This window comes from Crocuta crocuta, unplaced genomic scaffold, assembly GCF_008692635.1.
Source record: "Crocuta crocuta isolate KB4526 unplaced genomic scaffold, BGI_CrCroc_1.0 scaffold107, whole genome shotgun sequence".
Lineage (NCBI taxonomy): Eukaryota > Metazoa > Chordata > Mammalia > Carnivora > Hyaenidae > Crocuta > Crocuta crocuta.
The window spans coordinates 2,821,785-2,840,964 of NW_027531877.1; the positions used below are offsets into that span (position 1 = coordinate 2,821,785).

The window sequence follows — 19,180 nt, forward strand, 5'->3', positions numbered from 1 at the left end:
TGAAATCATCCAATGACTAGTGTCCAGAGAAAGGAGATATGTGAACACAGGCACTAAGGCCATTAGAAGCCCCATGTGTCAAAAGGCAGACAAGGTAAGCAATTCTCGGGATTACCAGAAGCCAGCAGAGGTAAGAAAGGATTCTTATCCAGAACCTGAAGGAAGCATGGTCCAAATGACAACTTGATTTTGGACTTACATCCTCCAGAATTGTGAGAGAATATTTGTTACATTTGGCCAACCAAGTTTGTGGTGCTATGTCCTAAGAAACTAGTACAGCAACCCTTGGACTCAATAGAAGATGATAGGAGCTGCTGCCTCATTTTTACTTGAGGAGTGTTTCTCTTCAAAAATAACCATCTTCTCTGCCAAGAATCTAACATCCTCTGAGAGATCCTGCTTCAGCTAATTACCATGCAGAAAAGCATCTGATTTTAAAAATATAAAGGTGATGATAGATTTAATTTAAAAATATATATGCCTAAAAAAAATATATATATATATATATGCCTTTGCTCTTTGTAAGTAAATTGTTAACCTTGAGAATGCTGATTAATCACAACCACACTGAGATACCACCTCATGCTGGTCAGAGTGGCTAAAATGAGCAAATCAGAGGACTCTAGATGCTAGCGAGGATGTGGAGAAATGGTCACTCTCCTACACTGTTGGTGGGAATGTAAACTGGTGCAGCCCATCTGGANTTGTTATGCTGAGCGAAAGAAGTCAGGCAGAGAATGGGGCGCCTGGGTGGCTCAGTTGGTTAAGCGTCCAACTTCGGCTCAGGTCATGATCTCACGGTTTGTGGGTTCGAGGCCCACATCGGGCTCTGTGCTGACAGCTCAGAGCCTGGAGCCTGTTTCAGATTCTGTGNTCAGGCAGAGAAGAACAGATACCATATGTTTGCATGTATAGGAGGATTAAGAGGAACTTAACAGAGGACTGTGGGGGAGAAGAAGGGGAAAAATAGTTGGGTAGAGGGTGGCAGGCAAACCATGAGAGACTCTTGAATGTTGAGAACAAACTGAGGGCTGATGGAGGTGAGGGTGAGGGGAAGGGGGTGATGGGCATGGAGGAGAGCACTCGCTGGGATGGGCAGTGGGTGTTATATGGAAACCAACTTGACAATAAACTATTTAAAAAAATAAAAATAATAATTCAAAGGCAAAAAAAAGATGCTAGTTAATATAATTTGGCGTTTTAAAAGAAAAAAGCTTTTCAGAGTAACTATTCACATTTGGGCAGTATGAATTACAGACATTAGTGGTTCCCTGAATCATTTCTGTGCTACTTATACAGAAAGTACCCAAGGTTACGTAGCGTATATGAAAAGATGGTGACAATTCTGGCACATCATGGTTAATTTCCTCACCTTTTAGCCTTAAACTTTAATCTTAGTATCCTTGCTCATAAACTCATGTCAGTAGACATAAATGAGAGTACATATCAGTAGTCCTTAACCATTTCTGTGAGGTCTCATCATTTGCAGTAAACTTGACAAATTCTGCATACCTACTGGAGTTTTTAGGTCCCCAAAGCACTGAGGGGATCCAATTATAACCCTTTTGCGAAAGATTATACTGAGAAGCAATTCAGGGTTGATGTGTTAGTGATGGGGGCAAAATTATAAAGTCCTTTAATAATTTTTTGTGTCGAAGATTGAAATAAGCTCTCATTTGTCTCCTCCAACCATTCTACCTGAAACAAATAACATATCATTTCTCTGAAGTCAGCTTATACGGTGAACTTCCAAGGGAAATAAAAGCACTGAGTTCCCAGAAAACCAAGGAAATGCACACCAATACTGCTACACATTCACTGGGTATCAATAAAGGTCTCTAAAAGTGAGTTTATTTTCATTTTAATCAATAGGCTGAGGAACTGAAGAAACAATGAGATCCTGCCAAAGAGAAAGCACCAATCAAATCAAGTAAGGTCCTTTCAAGTAAGGCTTCAGAATTTGAAATGCATTTTAAACAATTTGATGGAAAACTTCCCAAAATGTATATATGCTTCCCGCTATATACATACACTATAATCAAGAAAATTCAAGCCTTTTTATGATGTGAAGATCTATTATTTTACTTGGAAGCTTGCAGAGCTAGTAAAAAAATTGAGCTTACTCAATTCCCCCCAAACTGCTCTAATTTTCTATTTGGTGATTCTGTGGTCTCCTTTCTTGTCAGTTGCCAACTTTCAGAATGTCAATCTAACAGCCAGATTCTAATGTGTCACTCAGGAAAAACTGAAGGCACCAGAAGAAAATAGTAACTCAAACTTATAAATTAGTAACCCTATTTTCTAATGCAATTCTAAGTCAATAGGTCATGGAACAAAGATGATTCCCATTCTTTTGCCAAGTAAGGTGCAGGGGATTTAGGACAGCTACTTTCCTTGCTGCTTGAAGATATTTTCTTATAAACTGTGGTTTTCTGTTTCAGACAGAAGGAGTTATCAGAAATTTGACTGGAAATAAGGATGTTAGTGGACAGTATCTCCAAGGCAAAAGTATCAGATTTCAAATTTCGAAATGATAGTTCATAGAACATGCACACTATTTTCAAAATATTACATTAAAGTTGAAGCACAGGGGTGCCTGGGTGGCTCAGTCGGTTAAGCTTCCGACTTTGGCTCACGTCATGATCTCAAGGTTTTGAGTTTGAGCCCCACATCAGGCTCTGTGCTGACAGCTCCAAGCCTGGAGACTGCTTCAGATTCTGTCTCCCCCTCTCTCTGACCCTCCCCCACTTGCTCGAATGTGTGCTCGAGCTCTCTCTCAAAAGCAAATAAACATTAAAATTGAAGCACAGAAAAAGTGATTTCCTCAAGATGACTCCGGTAATAATAATAACAATAAATGAAGCATCAGCCAAAAAACAATCTGTTGTTGCCAACTACTCTTTCCTTCACAACATATTCCTTTTGTAACTTATTGCATTATAATGACCCAATATCGCTAATACATTCACTTTTAGTTGCTAGCAATGGTGACACATGTACTGAGGCACTCTGGTTTCTTTCTGACCAAGAGTACACATCTGTAAGGGGATCTGAACCAGGCAAGGGATCTAAGCAGGGTTAAATAAGACCCAGTCTTTGTCTTCATGGAGCTCAAGTACTGGTGGAGTAATTAACTAATTACCCAAATAAACTATGAAAAGGAAATATGGGGTATCTAGAGAATAAATGAGGATGAAATGAAACAATGTGAACAGTCAGGGTCCGTGAGGAAGTCCATTCTGCCAGAGCAACCTGACTGATCCTTTAAAAATGTAAACTACCTAAGGTCTCTCCTACATTTAATGCCAACACTAGTCCCTTCTCTCTCATTCTACCCATACAATATCTTCTTGGTTTTTTTGGTAACATGCCAAGCTTGCTCCCCTTAGGGCCTTTGCCCTTGTCGCCTCTTCCTCAAACATGGCCTTCAGATCTTCTAATAACTAGTTGCTTCAAACCATCTCAGCATAGATGTTTCCTCAGAGAAACCATCCCTGTTCTAGGCAAAAACAGACTCTTAATATTCAATTTGTTCTTTACCAAGTCACTGATTTGTGACCTTTGTCGCACTTTTTCTGTTTTATTTGGATTACCTTGAAAAATATTTATAATGGGTTTTATGAGTTAACTCATGACATTAGTCCCCCAGTCTTGTTTCCCTCTTACAATTTTACATCTCATCTAGCTTCAAGGATTTTCGTAAACACCAGCCTTACAGTTATTAGTCCTCATCCTTGACCAGTTCATGTGGTATCCCCAAGGCCTAAAGTCTTGCTTGGAACATAGTAGCAATTCAAAAATTTCTGATGAACAAATGAAATGAAAAAACAGGAGGGGAGAATACTGAGAATTGTGCCAAGAGCCATTTCACAGCAGAAAAGATTCTCTGCCTCTATATGAGACGACAATTTTGAGAAAGCAATGCTATGTACAATCCTTCAAATTTTTGAAAACAAAAGAAGTGAAGAGGAGTAGAACAATTACACTTATATTAAGAACTTAAAAAGTTCAGAAGTAATGTTTTTTCCTCCAAAGCTGGCCTATCATGTTATATAAAAATACACAGGAAAAAAAAATCACATGACAATCTACACAGCAGATTTATTTTTAGTGCTATGTATATGGACTTAGTTACAAAACCTTTCCTACAAATTTAATAGACAACCTCTCATTTTCTCTCTCTTCACATTTGGGATGGGTGTTACAGGAGTTCAGTATTTGGGATAGATGTGTTTGGGACAGATGGCATTCTATTAAGAGAAAATGGCAAGAGGGGCACCTGGGTGGCTTAGTCGGTTAAGCGTCCGACTTTCGCTTAGGTCATGATCTCGCCGTTCGTGGGTTCGAGCCCCGCGTCGGGCTCTGTGCTGACTGCCAGCTCAGAGCCTGGAGCCTGTTTCAGTCTGTGACTCCCTCTCTCTCTGACCCTCCCCTGCTCACGCTCTCTCTCTCTCTAGAAATAAATTTAAAAAAACCTTAAAAAAAAAATTAAAAAAAAAAAAGAGAAAATGGCAAGAATACAAAGAGGCAGAAAGTCAATAGTTGCATTTGGAACAATGAAAATATATCAGATATGCTATAGGTAAATACAAGAATTAGTTAGAAGGCTGGAAAAGGGATCTTAGATGGTAGAGTATGGTTTGCACTTAATCACAAAGTCAGTGCAGATGCTGTGAAAGAAACTGAGAAGTGCTACATACAAAGCAGCATTTCTTCAAGATTAATCTGATGACTGCAGGCAGGACAAACTAGAGGAGGAAAAATACGAGGTAGGGAAACCCATTAGAAAGCTTTGTTGGTACTCCAGGAATTCATGAGTACTTAGACTGAGGCATGAACAGCACAAATGAAAAGTGAAAATGGTATACGTGGAAGATAAGTGAAAACCGTATAAAGCTTGACGAAAGATTGGATATGAGGAAGAAAGGAAGACATTAAAAGTAACTATTAACATTGAATAAAGAGGAAAATGGGAAAACAAAAACAAGGCGATCATAGATACTAGTGTCATGAGAGAAGGGTAATTTAGTATGGAGCCACATTAAATTTGAGAGGCTTGCAAAATAGGACCAGAAGGTCCAAGTAAACATGGAAATGGCTGACTTGAGATTAGAATAGAAACCAGGACTAGAAAGACGGAGGAGTCATCTACAAAGGAAAAGACAAGAATTAGTAATGGAGGTACTCTCCTAGAAGGACTGTACATGGAGAACTATACTGTCACAAACTAACACCTTCAGTGAGGGACACATTTTGGGGCAGGAGGAATAGGAAGCCAAAGAACACAACAAATGATTACAGAGTTGAAAGGATTCAGAGGCATATCAGAAAAGAAGAGAATCCAAAAGAGGTTGATTCAGAGGAAAAGTGCCACAGAATAATAGTCAAAGAGCAATGCTGTGTATTTGTATTTATAGGCATCAAAACTTGGTAGTTAAGATGTTACAATAAATTGTGGGGCAAAGATTTATTCACCTTCTAGATGAAAGTTTAAGGGTATATGTCTTTAGTGTCATCTTCTCTTATGCAATGCTGACATTCCATGAAGACTTCAAAGACTGAAGCTTTTTCCTCACTCGAGATCTCTGCACACGAAGTTTCTTCACTCTGCCAGGAATAGTACACTATCTCCCCCATTCTTTACAGGGCTAACACCTACTAGTCGTCCTGATCTCAGCTTAACTGTCACTTTCTCAAAGAGACCATCTATGACCCCTCCTCCTCTCCAGTAAAAATTAGGTTAACTTGTTAAATCCTCTTCCTTGTTTTTTCCTTGTGGCACTTATCAATTATAAAGCAATGTTGGTGAGATTATTTAATGCCTGTGTCCGCCATTACACCAGCAAATTCTGAGAGAGATGATTTGTCTTTATTGCTCATCCCACCCCTAACATCATGAGATACAGAAGTGTTCAAAAACATGTGCTGGACAAACATTTCAGTAAGAACTATAGGCAGAACAAGCTAAGCAGAACAAAACAGAGTGTAACTGTTCATCCTTTGGAATCAGTTGTTACAAAGGGGCCTGCTCATCTGTGGCCAGAACCAGCAATCTCTAATCTATCAAACTAAATTGCACAGTAAGCAAAGAATGCACGACAGTGGTAAGGATCAGAGCTATTTCCACAATAGGCTATACCCATGTTCGGTGTGTAAGTACTGAAATTCTTATTATTGGTTCTTCCATAACACATGAAAACAGTACACCGGGGTTAAAAATGATACGAAGACCAAGTACAAAATAGGTCTGACTCCAGGAGGATAGGAACTCCACACATTAACCTCTGCATCAACCTAACTAGATGTCGGCTCAAGACTGATTCCTGCTGAACCGGGAGTGAACACAATTTTTATTTTGTTGTCGTAAGAAAAAGCAGGGGTTGGGTGGGAGATGCCAGGCTGCAAGAGCACAACTGTCATAACCTCAGAGACCCCCAACAGCTTACAGTAACCTAGAACAAGGCCACCGGATAGGGAACTAGCAGCTCCAGGTGTGGAAGATACAAATTTTGAGACCTAGGGTCGGCCCAGATTGAGCTATTCCCTCGTAAACAGCAGCAGCAGCAGCAGCTGCTCGGGGTAGAAAACACAAGGCCCTCGGACCTCTCGTACCTTGCTTGACTCGGGGCTCCCTGGTGCTAGCGGCAGCTGCGGAGGGCGGCCTGGCCACCGGCTTCTTGTTTTGGGCCTCCCCAGCAGCTCCGGCTTCGGCGGATTTGGCTCTGGAAGCAGACACAGCAGCCCGGACAGCCGCGGCTCCGGGCGCCTTATGTTTCTTGTTCTTGCCGCCCATATTGCATCTGTGGCAAAAAGCCTCGCTGCTCTAAGTCCCGGAACCGCCGCGGCGCCTCCTCCAAGCACTCTTTACATTCCCCGGGTCCCACGCCGCCACCCTGCGTCCTTCATCCGGGCCTCTAGGGGCTGGGCGACCGCTGACTCGCAATTGGTCCGACTCACCAAGGTTCCGCCTCCTCGCCTCCCTCTAGCTGCCCGCGGCGTGCCGGGTATTCTCTCCTTCTTTAAGTTAGCTAACTGGCCATCCAGTCGTGATAGCAAAGGAAGAGTCAGAAGAGAAGTCAAGGAAGTATTCTAGGGGATGGGGTTACGCGACTAGACTACTTTTGTTTCCCACGGGCCATAGCTGAGGCTCCCCTTAGCGTCACTGTCGGTTCGCTCGCGGTGCATTGTGGGTAGGAGGGAGATTCGGTCTCCCAGCTCCGAAAGATGGCGGACGCTTTTGGGGATGAGCTCTTCAGCGTGTTTGAAGACGACTCCACCACCGCGCCCGGAACTAAAAAAGACAAAGAGAAGGAGAAGGGGAAATGGAAGGGGCCGCCAGGATCTGCGGAAAAGGGCGGGTAAGAAAGGTGTCAGGATGTTTTTTCTTTCCTCAGCGCTGAGGGGAGAAAATACTCTTTTCGAGAGCATGAGCAACTGGGGTGTAGACCCAGTGGCATCGGGAAGTGAAGGGGCTTGGGGCAAATGTTTAAAGCGGGGGGAGGAATGTTGGTTTGGTGAATCGGGATTTTGGCGTTCGCCGGTTTCCGCAGGCATCGTGAGCTCCTGCCACGGCAATTCCTTACCGCATGGGTTGTTGTCTGTTAGGTTCTGTACCCCACAACACCTGGCACTGTCTTAAATGAAGCTAATGGCCAGTTGAGTAAAGGGTTAAGAAGCTGAGAAAACGTGACTTGTATTGATTTGGAACGGGCAAATAGCAACAGGAGGACTCGGGAGAGAAATTTAATCTCCAAGCTGTAGTTTTTTGCTCTTAAAAAAGAACGTGATAGTGACTACTAAGATTGTGAGGATTGAATGAGATAATTTATGTAAAGCATCTAACGGTGTTTAACACGTAATAGGTTCTCAAAAGCTTACTGTCGTCGAGTTTACTGAGAACATTTTTAAAAAGTACTGACTTCTAAACGTATGTAATAGAGTGATGCATAAACTTGCCGTAAACTGTACGATATTGCTTATAATGGAAGAAGGAAAAGGTGATATTTGGATTAAAATAAAAGATGATTCATTCTTAATCAACAAAATTTACTCTTAGCTAAGGGAGGTACCCAATAGATTGGATTAAATTAGACATGATTTTGTTCTGAAGGGATTTTTAGTCCTGTTAAAGAGATAGGACCAGGTACACGTTTTAAAAATTGGTAGGTAATTTAGATAAAATAAGTTGTGTATACAGTTAAGTGTTGTATGCGTTCCAAAAAGAGATCTCTTTTTTCAGGGGTTCTTCTATGCAAGAGGCAGTTCTGGGTAGGGGGAATAGATTTGATACTGGAAGGCTTGAGGGAGTGTTTGTTTAGGGACGAGAATAGATAATACTGAATAAAAGTTGGTTTTAGATTGTGAAGGATGTTAAATATCAAGTACGAAAGTTTTAATTATATTTTTAAAACCACGGGTTTTTCCTAGCTTGGTAATTGCATAGACAGAGTAGTAGTTTAGGAAAATTAATGCAGTAGTGGCTGTCAGAGTATGTTGAAGAAGGGAAGATAATAAATTAGTAAATTAGGGAAGTATTTTAGTTTATTCAGTGAGATTAAAAGAACCCCAGTTCAGGAGGTGGCAGAAGGAAGGAAAAGGAAAGGTGCAAAATGCTGTGAAGGAAAAAATTGAGGGTGTTAACGACCGAGCAGGCCAGAACAACGGAAAAGGAGTCCAGAGATTTTTTAAAAATATTTATTTTGGGGAGAGAGCCAGAGAAGGAAAGGGCAGGGGGAGGGGCAGAGGATCTGAAGTGGGCTCTGCCCTGGCAGGCTGACACCAGTGAACCCGATGTGGGGCTAGAACTCAGGAACCTCGAGATCATGACTTGAGCTGAAGTTGGGCGCTGAACCGACGAACCACCCAGGTGCTGCAAAGGAGATGTTGAATTTGGATAACAGCAAAAAGAAAAGTAGGGAAATTTACAGGAGGTAGTAATTTGGAAATAAAATTAATTTGAGACAAAGGAAGTGATAATAGTACATCCAAATGGAGGTATCCAATGGGCAACTTTAATTAGGGTTTAAGAGTTTAATTAGATTCTAAGGGCAAACCTTAGAACAGGAGGTTTGGTACAGGCAGTGCCATGTACTTCCAGTTGCATTACATCACAGGGTTACATTATGAGACACATGTAGTGTTCGACACTTTTTAAGATTATTCATTGAGTTAAGATAGATCAGTTTTATTTCTCTTAAACTTTTCGCATGATGGCCTTAGCACCTGTGCTGATTGCCTAGCTCCATTATTTCGGTGGTGGTTGGCCAAATGGCAGTTTTCTGTTTTTGTCCTTTCTATGTTTATTGCCTCAAATCCATCTATGAAAAAAAACCCACTCATACCAGTTGTTACCTTGAAATACAGTGCATAGAAGAAGCAGGAAAAATGCTTGATAATTTATCAGTTCTAACAGAAATGAGTTGTGCCCTAAGGAACTTACAATGGTGACCATCATTGGGTATATGATTATGTGTTTAGCTTCTTGATGAATGAATGGATTTTCATGATTTGATGTATTACATTTTTTGCATTCATTTTTCTTTCTTTTTTTAAGCTTTATTGGGGTATATTTGAAGTATCCTAAATCGCCACAATCAAGATTACATTTCCAAGATCCCCAAAAGTTCTGCGTGCCTTTTTGTAATGCGTTCCTGTCTCCAATTCTGCTTCTAGGCAACACTGTTGTTTGTGGCACTGGAGAACAGCTTGCATTTTCTAGAATTCAGTTTTAAATGGAATATTACAGTATATATTCCTTTTTAGTTTGTTTTCTCATATTCAGTGCTCAAAGTGCTTATTGGTATAGGATTTCATTGTTTTTAGGCCCTTACTGTGGAAGGAACTGGGGAATCATTGTTTTTAGAAAAAAGAGTTCATACTGACATTTATAATACAATTAATATTATAGGGACTTTACTTGACTTTTTTGATTTTTATAATTTTATCCTTTTTTTGCTGAAAATGTTCATTCTTGGCAATAAATAACTAAACTTGATTTTATGTATTATTATAATAGTTAAAAATAACAGTACATAATAATATTGTGATTCGGAATAGAATATTGAATAGATTGGGGTTCTAAAAAACTTCTTTCTTAATGTTTATTTATTTTTGAGAGAGAGTGTGTATGCACGCATGAGTCGGGCAACAACAGAGAGAGAGAAGGAGACATAGAATCCAAAGCCGGCTCCAGGCTCTGAGCTGTCAGCACAGAGCCCGACATGGGGCTTCAACCCACAAACTGCAAGATCATGACCTGAGCTGAAGTTGGCCGCTTAAGCAACTGAGCCACCCAGGCACCCCTAAGAGATTGTGGTTCTAGTTTGTGGTTCTTTTTGTCCTTAGAAACAGTGTGTCACACTGACAGGGAAAATACCCTGTTATAATTCCTCTTTGAAATTCTTATGCTACTAACATGATACTTACTATGTACACTTGTTTCAGCTTATTTTACGTTTTATGTATTGCTAAAATTTTAATTTTTTAAAATGTTTGTTTATTTTTGAGAGAGGGAAAGAGACAAAGCTCACGTGGGAGAGGGGCAGAGAGAGAGGGAGACACAGAATCTGAAACAGGCTCCAGGCTCTGAGCTGTCAGCACGTAGCCCAATGTGGGGCTCAAACTCATGATCATGAGATCATGATCTGAGTTGAAGTCAGACGCTTAACTGAGCCACCCAGGTGCCCCTCTTTTTATTATTTTCTTTCTGAAAATACACATGTGCGTGTCTGTCTTCACTCTTTTTTATGCAAAACGTGCCATTTAAAAACTGTTATTCATCTTTTTTTTCACTTAAAATGATGAAATAAAGATAGCTCCGTGTTAGTATATGGAGCTCTTTCTAGTAAACATTGGATTATTTCCAGTTTTTACAATTACAGAGAGCCTTGTACATGTCTATTTTTAAGATTTAAAAAAATTTTTTGCCTTGTTATCTTTGCCATAGATTCCTAGAATTACGAGGTTAAAGGGTAAAATGTGTACTTTTGCTAGGTATTGCCAAATTCTTTTCCACAGGAGATGCACCTTTTGTTTTCAACAGTGTGACAGGCAGAATAATTTGTCTCCCTTCTTCCCCACAATGATGACCTCGACTCAATCTAGAGAATAATTGTCAGAATTAAGAAATTAAGGGGTGCCTGGGTGATTCAGTCAGTTCAGTGTCCGACTTCAGCTCAGGTGATGATCTCCTTGTTCTTGAGTTCAAGCCCTGTGTCAGTCTCTGTGTGGACAGCTCAGAGCCTGGAGCCTGCTTTGGATTCTGTGTCTCTCTCTGCCCCTCCCCTGCTTGTGCTCTTTCTCTCAAAAATAAATAAACATTAAAAAATTAAAAAGAATTAAATAAATACTGATACAATACTATAGTCTATAGAGCTAGTCATATTTTGCTAGTTGCTTTAATATCCTTTATAAGAAAAGGATTCTCTGTAGAATTCCATGATGTGGTTGTCATATCTAGAAATAACATGTATTTATTCATGGGGTTTCAGTATTAAAAAACTTACTTTTAAAGGGTAAGCTTGTTATCTGTGACACTTTATTTCTATCTTTCTGTTTAACTCAGGTGTTTCAAGTGTGCATATTCCACATGTGACATACATACCAAGTTATGAGAGAAATAAATAGTTGGGGACCTAAAAGTCTAACATACAGTGTTAAAGAATAATATAGCTCTTCTGAAGGAAGATGTTCTATAAATTTAGGTATTAAGTTTCTCAAAGGTCTCGGAACTAATTTTTTTGTTTTATGGTTGTCACCAGCTGCTAGTAGGTTTTAATTGTAACGCTTTTGTTGATGCTTACTAAATCAGGGATAGAATAGTGGAATGTTAGAACTAGAGAGATCTTTGATATCTTCTAAATGTCTTCCTTCACTTAGGGCCAAGAATATTGATGACTTGTCCAAAAGAGATTCATATAAGTAGTTAACAACAAATATGAGGCAAGAGTGATTACCTTTTCCACTAAGTTGTGAGTAATTGGATTAACATATTTCAGGTTTTGCTAAGCATCAGGGACCTTTGTTAGGAAAAGGTTGTTCAGGCATACAGATCATTACTACTATTTGCTACTCTTATTTAAAAAAAATTTTTTATTGGGGCGCCTGGGTGGCTTAGTCGGTTAAGCGTCTGACTTTCGCTTAGGCCATGATCTCGCGGTTCGTGGGTTCGAGCCCCGTGTCGGGCTCTGTGCTGACTGCCAGCTCAGAGCCTGGAGCCTATTTCAGAGTTGGTATCTCCCTCTCTCTCTGACCCTCCCCTGCTCATGCTGTCTCTCTCTCTCTCGAAATAAAAATAAATAAATAAATAAATACTTTACTCCTCCCCACCAAAAAAAGAAAAACTTTAAAAAAAATAAATAAAAAATAAAAAAAATTTTTATTGAAACATGAAAAGAGAGGTGTGAAAGTCCATGAGATGAACTTTCATAGAATAAACACACCAGTGTGACCCCCATTTGGATAAAAAAAAAAAAAAGAATATTTTGGACATCCTTTTTTATCCCCCCAAAAAAAGTAACTATTCTGGTAACATGTTTTTTTTTTTCTGTTTATGACTATGATATAAATGGAATCGTTCAGAATACATTCATTCCTTTGTGTCTGGCTTTGGCTCACCATTGTTCATAAAATTCATGACAGTATCTATGTCAAGTTGAAGCAGATGCAGAGCCCAGATGCATATTTTTAAGCCAGACATTAATATTTGCAGAAATAGAAACAGTGCCACTCTTTGCGTTAAAAATTATTTTTGAAAATACTTATTTTTTCTCAGGTGTCATTTATGTTAATGTAAAAATAATTATGTCAACATAATGTTAAAATAACTTATTTCCATTCTAAAATGAATTTTTTTTCTGTTTTAGTATCTAACGTGGTAAATATCAGTAGATATAACTACATAAAATTCTTTGAAATCTTCTTTTTTAAGACTTAATAAAGAATTCAGGGGCGCCTGGGTGGCTTAGTCGGTTAAGCGTCCGACTTTCGCTTAGGTCACGATCTCGCGGTTCATGGGTTCGAGCCCCGCGTCGGGCTCTGTGCTGACTGCCAGCTCAGAGCCTAGAGCCTGCTTCAGATTCTGTGTCTCCCTCTCTCTCTGACCCTCCCCTGCTCACGCTGTCTCTCTCTCTCCTAGAAATAAATAAAACGTTAAAAAAATTTTTTTTTAAAAAAGACTTAATAAAGAATTCAGAGACCAAAAATTTGAGAGCCACTGATTTAGTACAGTCTAATTTATATTTTCCTGATGAGTAATTGTTTTGAGTTTATTTTTGTATGCTAATTGGCCGTTTGAATATCCCTTTTGTAATATACCTGTTTAAGCGTTCTGCTCATTTATTTATTTTAAAATATGTCATCCTCATCCTCTATATTTTATTTTATTATTTTTTTATATATATTTTTTTAATGTTTTATTTATTTCTAGGAGAGAGAGAGAGAGAGAGACAGCGTGAGCAGGGGAGGGTCAGAGAGAGAGAGGGAGTCACAGACTGAAACAGGCTCCAGGCTCTGAGCTGGCAGTCAGCACAGAGCCCGACGCGGGGCTCGAACCCATGAACCGCGAGATCGTGACCTAAGCGAAAGTCGGACGCTTAACCGACTAAGCCACCCAGGCGCCCCATCATCCTCTATATTTTAGATAGATAGCTTTTGTCAGTTATATGTGGTTCACATATCTTCTTCCACTCTTTGTCTCTCTTAATGATATTTTTTGATTAATAGAAGTTCTTGGTTTTAATGCACTCCAATTTATCAAACTTAATTTTTGGTTAATAATTTTATGTCCTATTTAGTAAAATATGAAAATAATCTTCTCATTTTATCTTCTAGAAGCTTTCTTGTTTTGCCTTTCACAATTACATCTAAAATTTACATGTAATTGATTTTTGGTTATAACAAGCATATGGGTCAGGTTAAGTTTCCCTTTGGATATTCAGTCCACCAAGTACCATTAATTATAACTACTTTTGAACAACGAATCCAACCACAAGAAATATTCTCTAACAGTAATATCATGGTAAAAGTGAAAGCATTAAATGTTTATTGAAGGTGCTCATGTAAATAAGTGTTTAACATTCTTTTGATTCATAGGTTTTTTAGAAATTTTATGTTAATAATAAAAAGTAATGTAATGTAAAATAATTTTTTTTAATATTTTTGTTTATTTCTAGGAGAGAGAGAGAGAGACAGCATGAGCAGGGGAGGGTCAGAGAGAGAGGGAGACACAGAATCTGAAACAGGCTCCAGGCTCTGAGCTGGAAGCGCAGAGCCCGACGCGGGGCTCGAACCCACAAACCGCGAGATCATGACCTAAGTGAAAGTCGGACGCTTACCGACTAAGCCACCCAGGCGCCCCTGTAAAATATTTTTAAAGTAAAACTTTGAAGACAATATGAACCGTCAAGGGAGTGGTGCTTGGTTTTATTAGGGTATTCTGGGCCTTAGCCAGTTTTGATTTGTTAACGTCTACTTTCATGCCTTTTTCTGTTAATGGCACATATAGTTCTTGAAGTAATATTTTATGGAATCATCCTTAAAGTAAAAACTGCAGAATTGATTTTTAACCATTTGCTTTTCAGGAAACATTTTGATGGTAAATTACAATCAGAGTCAACTAACACTGCCAAAACTAAGAGAGATGCAGATTTTGAGGGCACAGATGAACCCATATTTGGAAAGAAGCCTAGGGTGGAAGAATCAATAACTGAAGATTTAAGGTAGTATTTCCATTGTCATAAATGTTAGAAGTCTTAAATGGTTGGGTGAAGTTTTGAAAATTACTTAAATGTTGCTACTTTATGAAAGTATTTGTTGAATTCAAGAAATGAAAAAAATGTTCAGTTACATATTCATACAAAAATAGAGAATATCTGTATAAGCTTGGGGAAATGGAAGACAATATAGAAAAGATTCATCTTTTAATATTTCAGAATCTGACTTTAGAGAAAGAGTCGTGAAGCCAGATTTTTTTAAAGAAAAAACCCTCACATTTCCTTTATTTGTTAATATCAAAGAAAAGGATGGAATAAAGAGAGTGGAATAAGTGGAAAGAGTACATGTGACCCAGTGGAAAGAATAATTGAGAAAGAATGTTAAGAGAAATTAGATTTTTATTGTTACATGTTGCAGTAGAGTGGCTATTAATGTCAAGACTGCTGTCAGTGAGGGAGACCATGGATTTCTGTGACTGAAATAGCTCGCATTTCTCTTCTCTTTGTAGAAGTTGGTGCCAGTTACTTAGGTTAACCTGTTTGTTATTGTGTAATGTATCTTCACAGCTTTACTTCTTCTTGTATGCTTATTTTGGCTTGGCACTATCATGAAGAATTTACTTTCTGTGAATTCTTCAAACTAGTTAGCTGTTGTAGCTAGCAGAGTCACTGAAATATTTCTGATACACTGTTTTCTAAAGCTAGTGGAATAGGTTACAATATAATAGTGGCAATTTAAAATCATTGTTGCTTATTAGAGTAACCCTTGGGTTGTGTTCAAAGTATGATTGATTATTGATTTAAATAAAATCAAAAGTAAAAAATAATTAATCTAGCTTAAAAATACATCTGTTTTTCTTTGTCCACAGTCATGTCCTTTAGAATCTAAACAGAACTTAGTTGAAGATTTTGAAGAGAATAGGGAACACTTCTACAAATTATAGCAACGTCTGTATTAAGTTTATTTTGTACCCTGTATCATGTAATGGTTTTTATAACCAGCTTCGTGTTTTGGAGTAGTGACAATGCTTTGGGAGGGGGTACTTTTTTTAAATAGTTACTGGAACTATGCTGACATAATTCTTTAATAATCCACTTGACATCTGTTCTGTATTTGTAATAATAGATGTTAACTGATCATTTTGAATTCTCAGCATAGATTTGAATAATGTGAAAGATTTTTTGAATAGTCTTAGTAGCCAGATTTTTTCCAGTTTGTGACACTAATAATTAGGCAGTGTTCTTTTCCTTAGCAATGCAGACAGGAGGCTTATTATCTAATTATAGAAAAAGAATGTATTTTAACATAACTTTAATAATTTTTTTTTTAAGTTTGGCAGACTTGATGCCCAGAGTCAAGGTACAATCAGTTGAAACTGTTGAAGGATGTACACATGAGGTAAGCACAAGCAGTATGCAGGAAGTTGGTGTTACAAATGGAAGTTTGCTTTGGATTCTCTAGTATGATGATCAGCAAGCAGTTGAGCCTCAGGGGCTTTGGAAACAATTAAGAGTTTCAGTAGGGTATATAGTCAGGTGGACGAAACTGGGGTTTTGTTTCTCAACCTGAACTAATGTCTTGCACAGCACTTTAACTGCAGTTTTGGGTGAATTAAACTTTTTTTTTTAATATTTATTTATTTTTGAGAGACATAAAAACGGGGCACACGCAGGGAGTGGCAGAGAGAGAGAGACACAGAATCCGTAATAGGTTCCAGGCTCTGAGTTGTCAGCACAGAGTCTCATATGGGGCTTGAACTCATGAACTGTGAGATCGTGCCCTGAGCCAAAGTTGGACCCTTAACTGACTGATCCACCCAGGCACCCCTAATTTCTTAACCTTTTTGACACTGGTTTTTAAAACTCTGAAATTTGGAATAATGGAATAAAGGGTTGGTTGTGAAGATTATAGGATAAAATTAGTGTAAGGTATCCAGCACAGAGTAAGGTGTTCCATACACATTCAGCCTCAGTAACAGTGCCCTTTTACAGGTCATGTGCTTTTTCAGATCTTCCTCTGGTTATTTATACATTGCAGTTTCATTATTCGCCACAAGATGGTAGCCACTGATTGCTTGTAGTAATCCTTTTAGATGAATTTATAAATGTAAGGGTGGAAGAAACAGAAGAGAACTGTAACACTGTTTCTTCATATTAATAGAATCTTATTAAAAGTCTTTATTGGATAAGAGAGTAATTCTGAATTAAGAAAATGGCTTTTCATAGACATTTAGAACCTTATTTTTAAAATACCCATTTTCCAGCACTTGTTTCCATGAGTTCTTTGTATTCCTTTAGATTAGCACTTAGTTTGGAATTTATAATACCTATTTGATCATTCATTGAGTACTTATGTTACACCCTATTCAGTGCTCTCATATTAAAAAGATGAGGGGAGGAAAGCCACACAATTTGCTCTTAAGAGGTCACAAGTACTTTCTGTCCTCCACAGTTCTTCACAATTCCTCCTCCTGTCACTTCTCACTTTTTTAGCAGCCAACTTTACCTTTTACTTCACTTAGAGGCTTGAGGCTATCAAATTGGAGTGTCCTCTGTTTATAACCTTCTTCACCAAGCCTATCTGTACCTGTCCCATCCACTCAAAGGAAAAGGCAATGCTAAGGAGGCTTGTTCTGCCATTGTTCTTAGTTGTAACCTATCATGCTTTCACAATGACCTAGATTCTTCGTTTTCCCTTGATTGTAGAGTTGAGTCTTTTCTCTGTTTGCCCTTCCCTACCAGCATGTGAATATTCAGAAGGTTCTCTTATTCTAGGTTGATTTTCAGCCACTATGTTGTTTTGAGTGCCTGGAATATTGTATTATTGACTTGAGTATAAAGAGACAGAACAGATGTGGTCCCTTACTTTTGAGAGTTGCTACTGAGTACTCTGCTAGGAAAATCCCTGCTAGACTTCTTTTTCTATTTTTTTTTTAATGTTTTATTTATTTCTGAGAGAGAGAGGGAGACAGTGATCAGGGAAGGTCAGAGAGAGAGATAGGGAATCTGAAGCAGGCTCCAGGCTCTGAGGCAGCTCTCAGCACAGAGCCTGATGTGGGGCTCAAACCCGTGAACCTTGAGATCATGACCTGAGCTGAAGTTGGACGCTTAACCGACTAAGCCACCCAGGCTCCCCTAGAATCTTAACTTGCCATTCATTTTTATAAATACACTATAATTAGATTTCCTCTCTCTCCATTTCTTTCAAACTGTTGTTGCAAAAAATCCCCAGTGACTATTTAGTACATCTCTTTGACTTTTGAGCATTTTGCTGGTTTTCTATTTGTATTACTCCTTAGTCTTTATCTTCTTCTGCCTGTCTGTTCTATGTTAGTGTTACCCAGACTGTTTTCAGAGAATAAAAACAAAAACTCTTTGATTCTTATACATGTGAATAAGAATCTCTTATTCTTGCTGCTTTTAAATCTTACAGAAGGTAAAATGTTAATTGGTTCACAATGATGCTTGGTTCATGTCATAGAAAGTACCAGGAGAGACGTAAGAGGGTTGCTTAACTAATGAGATACAGCCATATAGGTTAATCACATGGAGATGAAAACATGATTTGGAGTCTAGGCTTCAGATTTTCAGATCCAGAAATTTGATTTTGTCAGTGTACCAACAGTTGGGCTTTCTTGGATACACTTTTATCATAATCATAAGTGATGGAGGTATACAAAGGCGTGTCATTTCCATAGTTGTCTCTCTATCAATCTACCTGGGAATTAGAAACTACTTGTAAATTTCTTAGAATCCTAATAAAGGGGAATATACAGTATTAAGAGAAAAACTAGTGAAAACTATTGTTATCTCCCAGAAGTACTCATTCATTAATAGAAACACTTGATAAGTTATTCGTAATGTATGCAGAATAGAATACCAAATTCTATTATCTCCCCTTTATAGATTCAATTTAGAATGTCACATTTCTTCCAACACGTTCAGTATATAGGTATTATTATTCATTAGGTTTCATAATTTACTAATTTTCATTTTTTAAAATTACAATGAGGGTCTAGTTATTCCTTTTTCAAATACTATCCACATTATCATGGTTATATGGTTGACCTTGAGCAACATGAGTTTGAATGAAGATTTTTTTCTTTCTTTTTTTTTAAGTAAACTTAAAAAGCCTAGCATGGAGCCGCAACTCAGGGCTTGAATACATGACCCTGAAATCAAGAGTCGGACACTTAACTGAGCCATCCAGGCACCCTTAAATGTAGACTTTATTTTTTGATTTTTTTGATACACAATACTATAAATACATTTTCTCCTCAGGATTTTCTTAATTTCATCTTTTCTAGCTTTATGATAAGAATACAGTATAAAATATATATAATTTGTGTTAACTGTATTACCAGTAAAGCTTCTGGTTAACAGTAGGCTACTAATAGTTAAGTTTTGGGGGAATCAGAAGTTACACATGGATTTTTGACTGCACGGGGTGTGGGGGCGGGGGAGAGAGT

General features: G+C 38.3%; 2 protein-coding genes across 3 annotated transcripts in view; one reads left to right on the plus strand and one right to left on the minus strand.

Annotated features, from left to right (window-relative positions):
* Positions 1-6,891, minus strand: part of DHX29 (DExH-box helicase 29) — a 48,680-nt gene extending 41,789 nt beyond the window's left edge. For both annotated transcript variants that reach the window (XM_077772972.1, XM_077772971.1), the window contains exon 1: positions 6,613-6,891. In XM_077772972.1, coding sequence (XP_077629098.1) covers positions 6,613-6,793 — 181 coding nt within the window. In that variant the 5' untranslated portion in view covers positions 6,794-6,891. The remainder of the gene's footprint in view (positions 1-6,612) is intronic.
* Positions 6,892-7,061: 170 nt separating this feature from the next.
* Positions 7,062-19,180, plus strand: part of MTREX (Mtr4 exosome RNA helicase) — a 101,019-nt gene continuing 88,900 nt past the window's right edge. Inside the window, exons 1-3 of the mRNA XM_077772983.1 lie at positions 7,062-7,358; positions 14,580-14,717; positions 16,044-16,110. Of these exons, the coding sequence (XP_077629109.1) occupies positions 7,225-7,358; positions 14,580-14,717; positions 16,044-16,110 (339 nt within the window). The 5' untranslated portion in view covers positions 7,062-7,224. The remainder of the gene's footprint in view (positions 7,359-14,579; positions 14,718-16,043; positions 16,111-19,180) is intronic.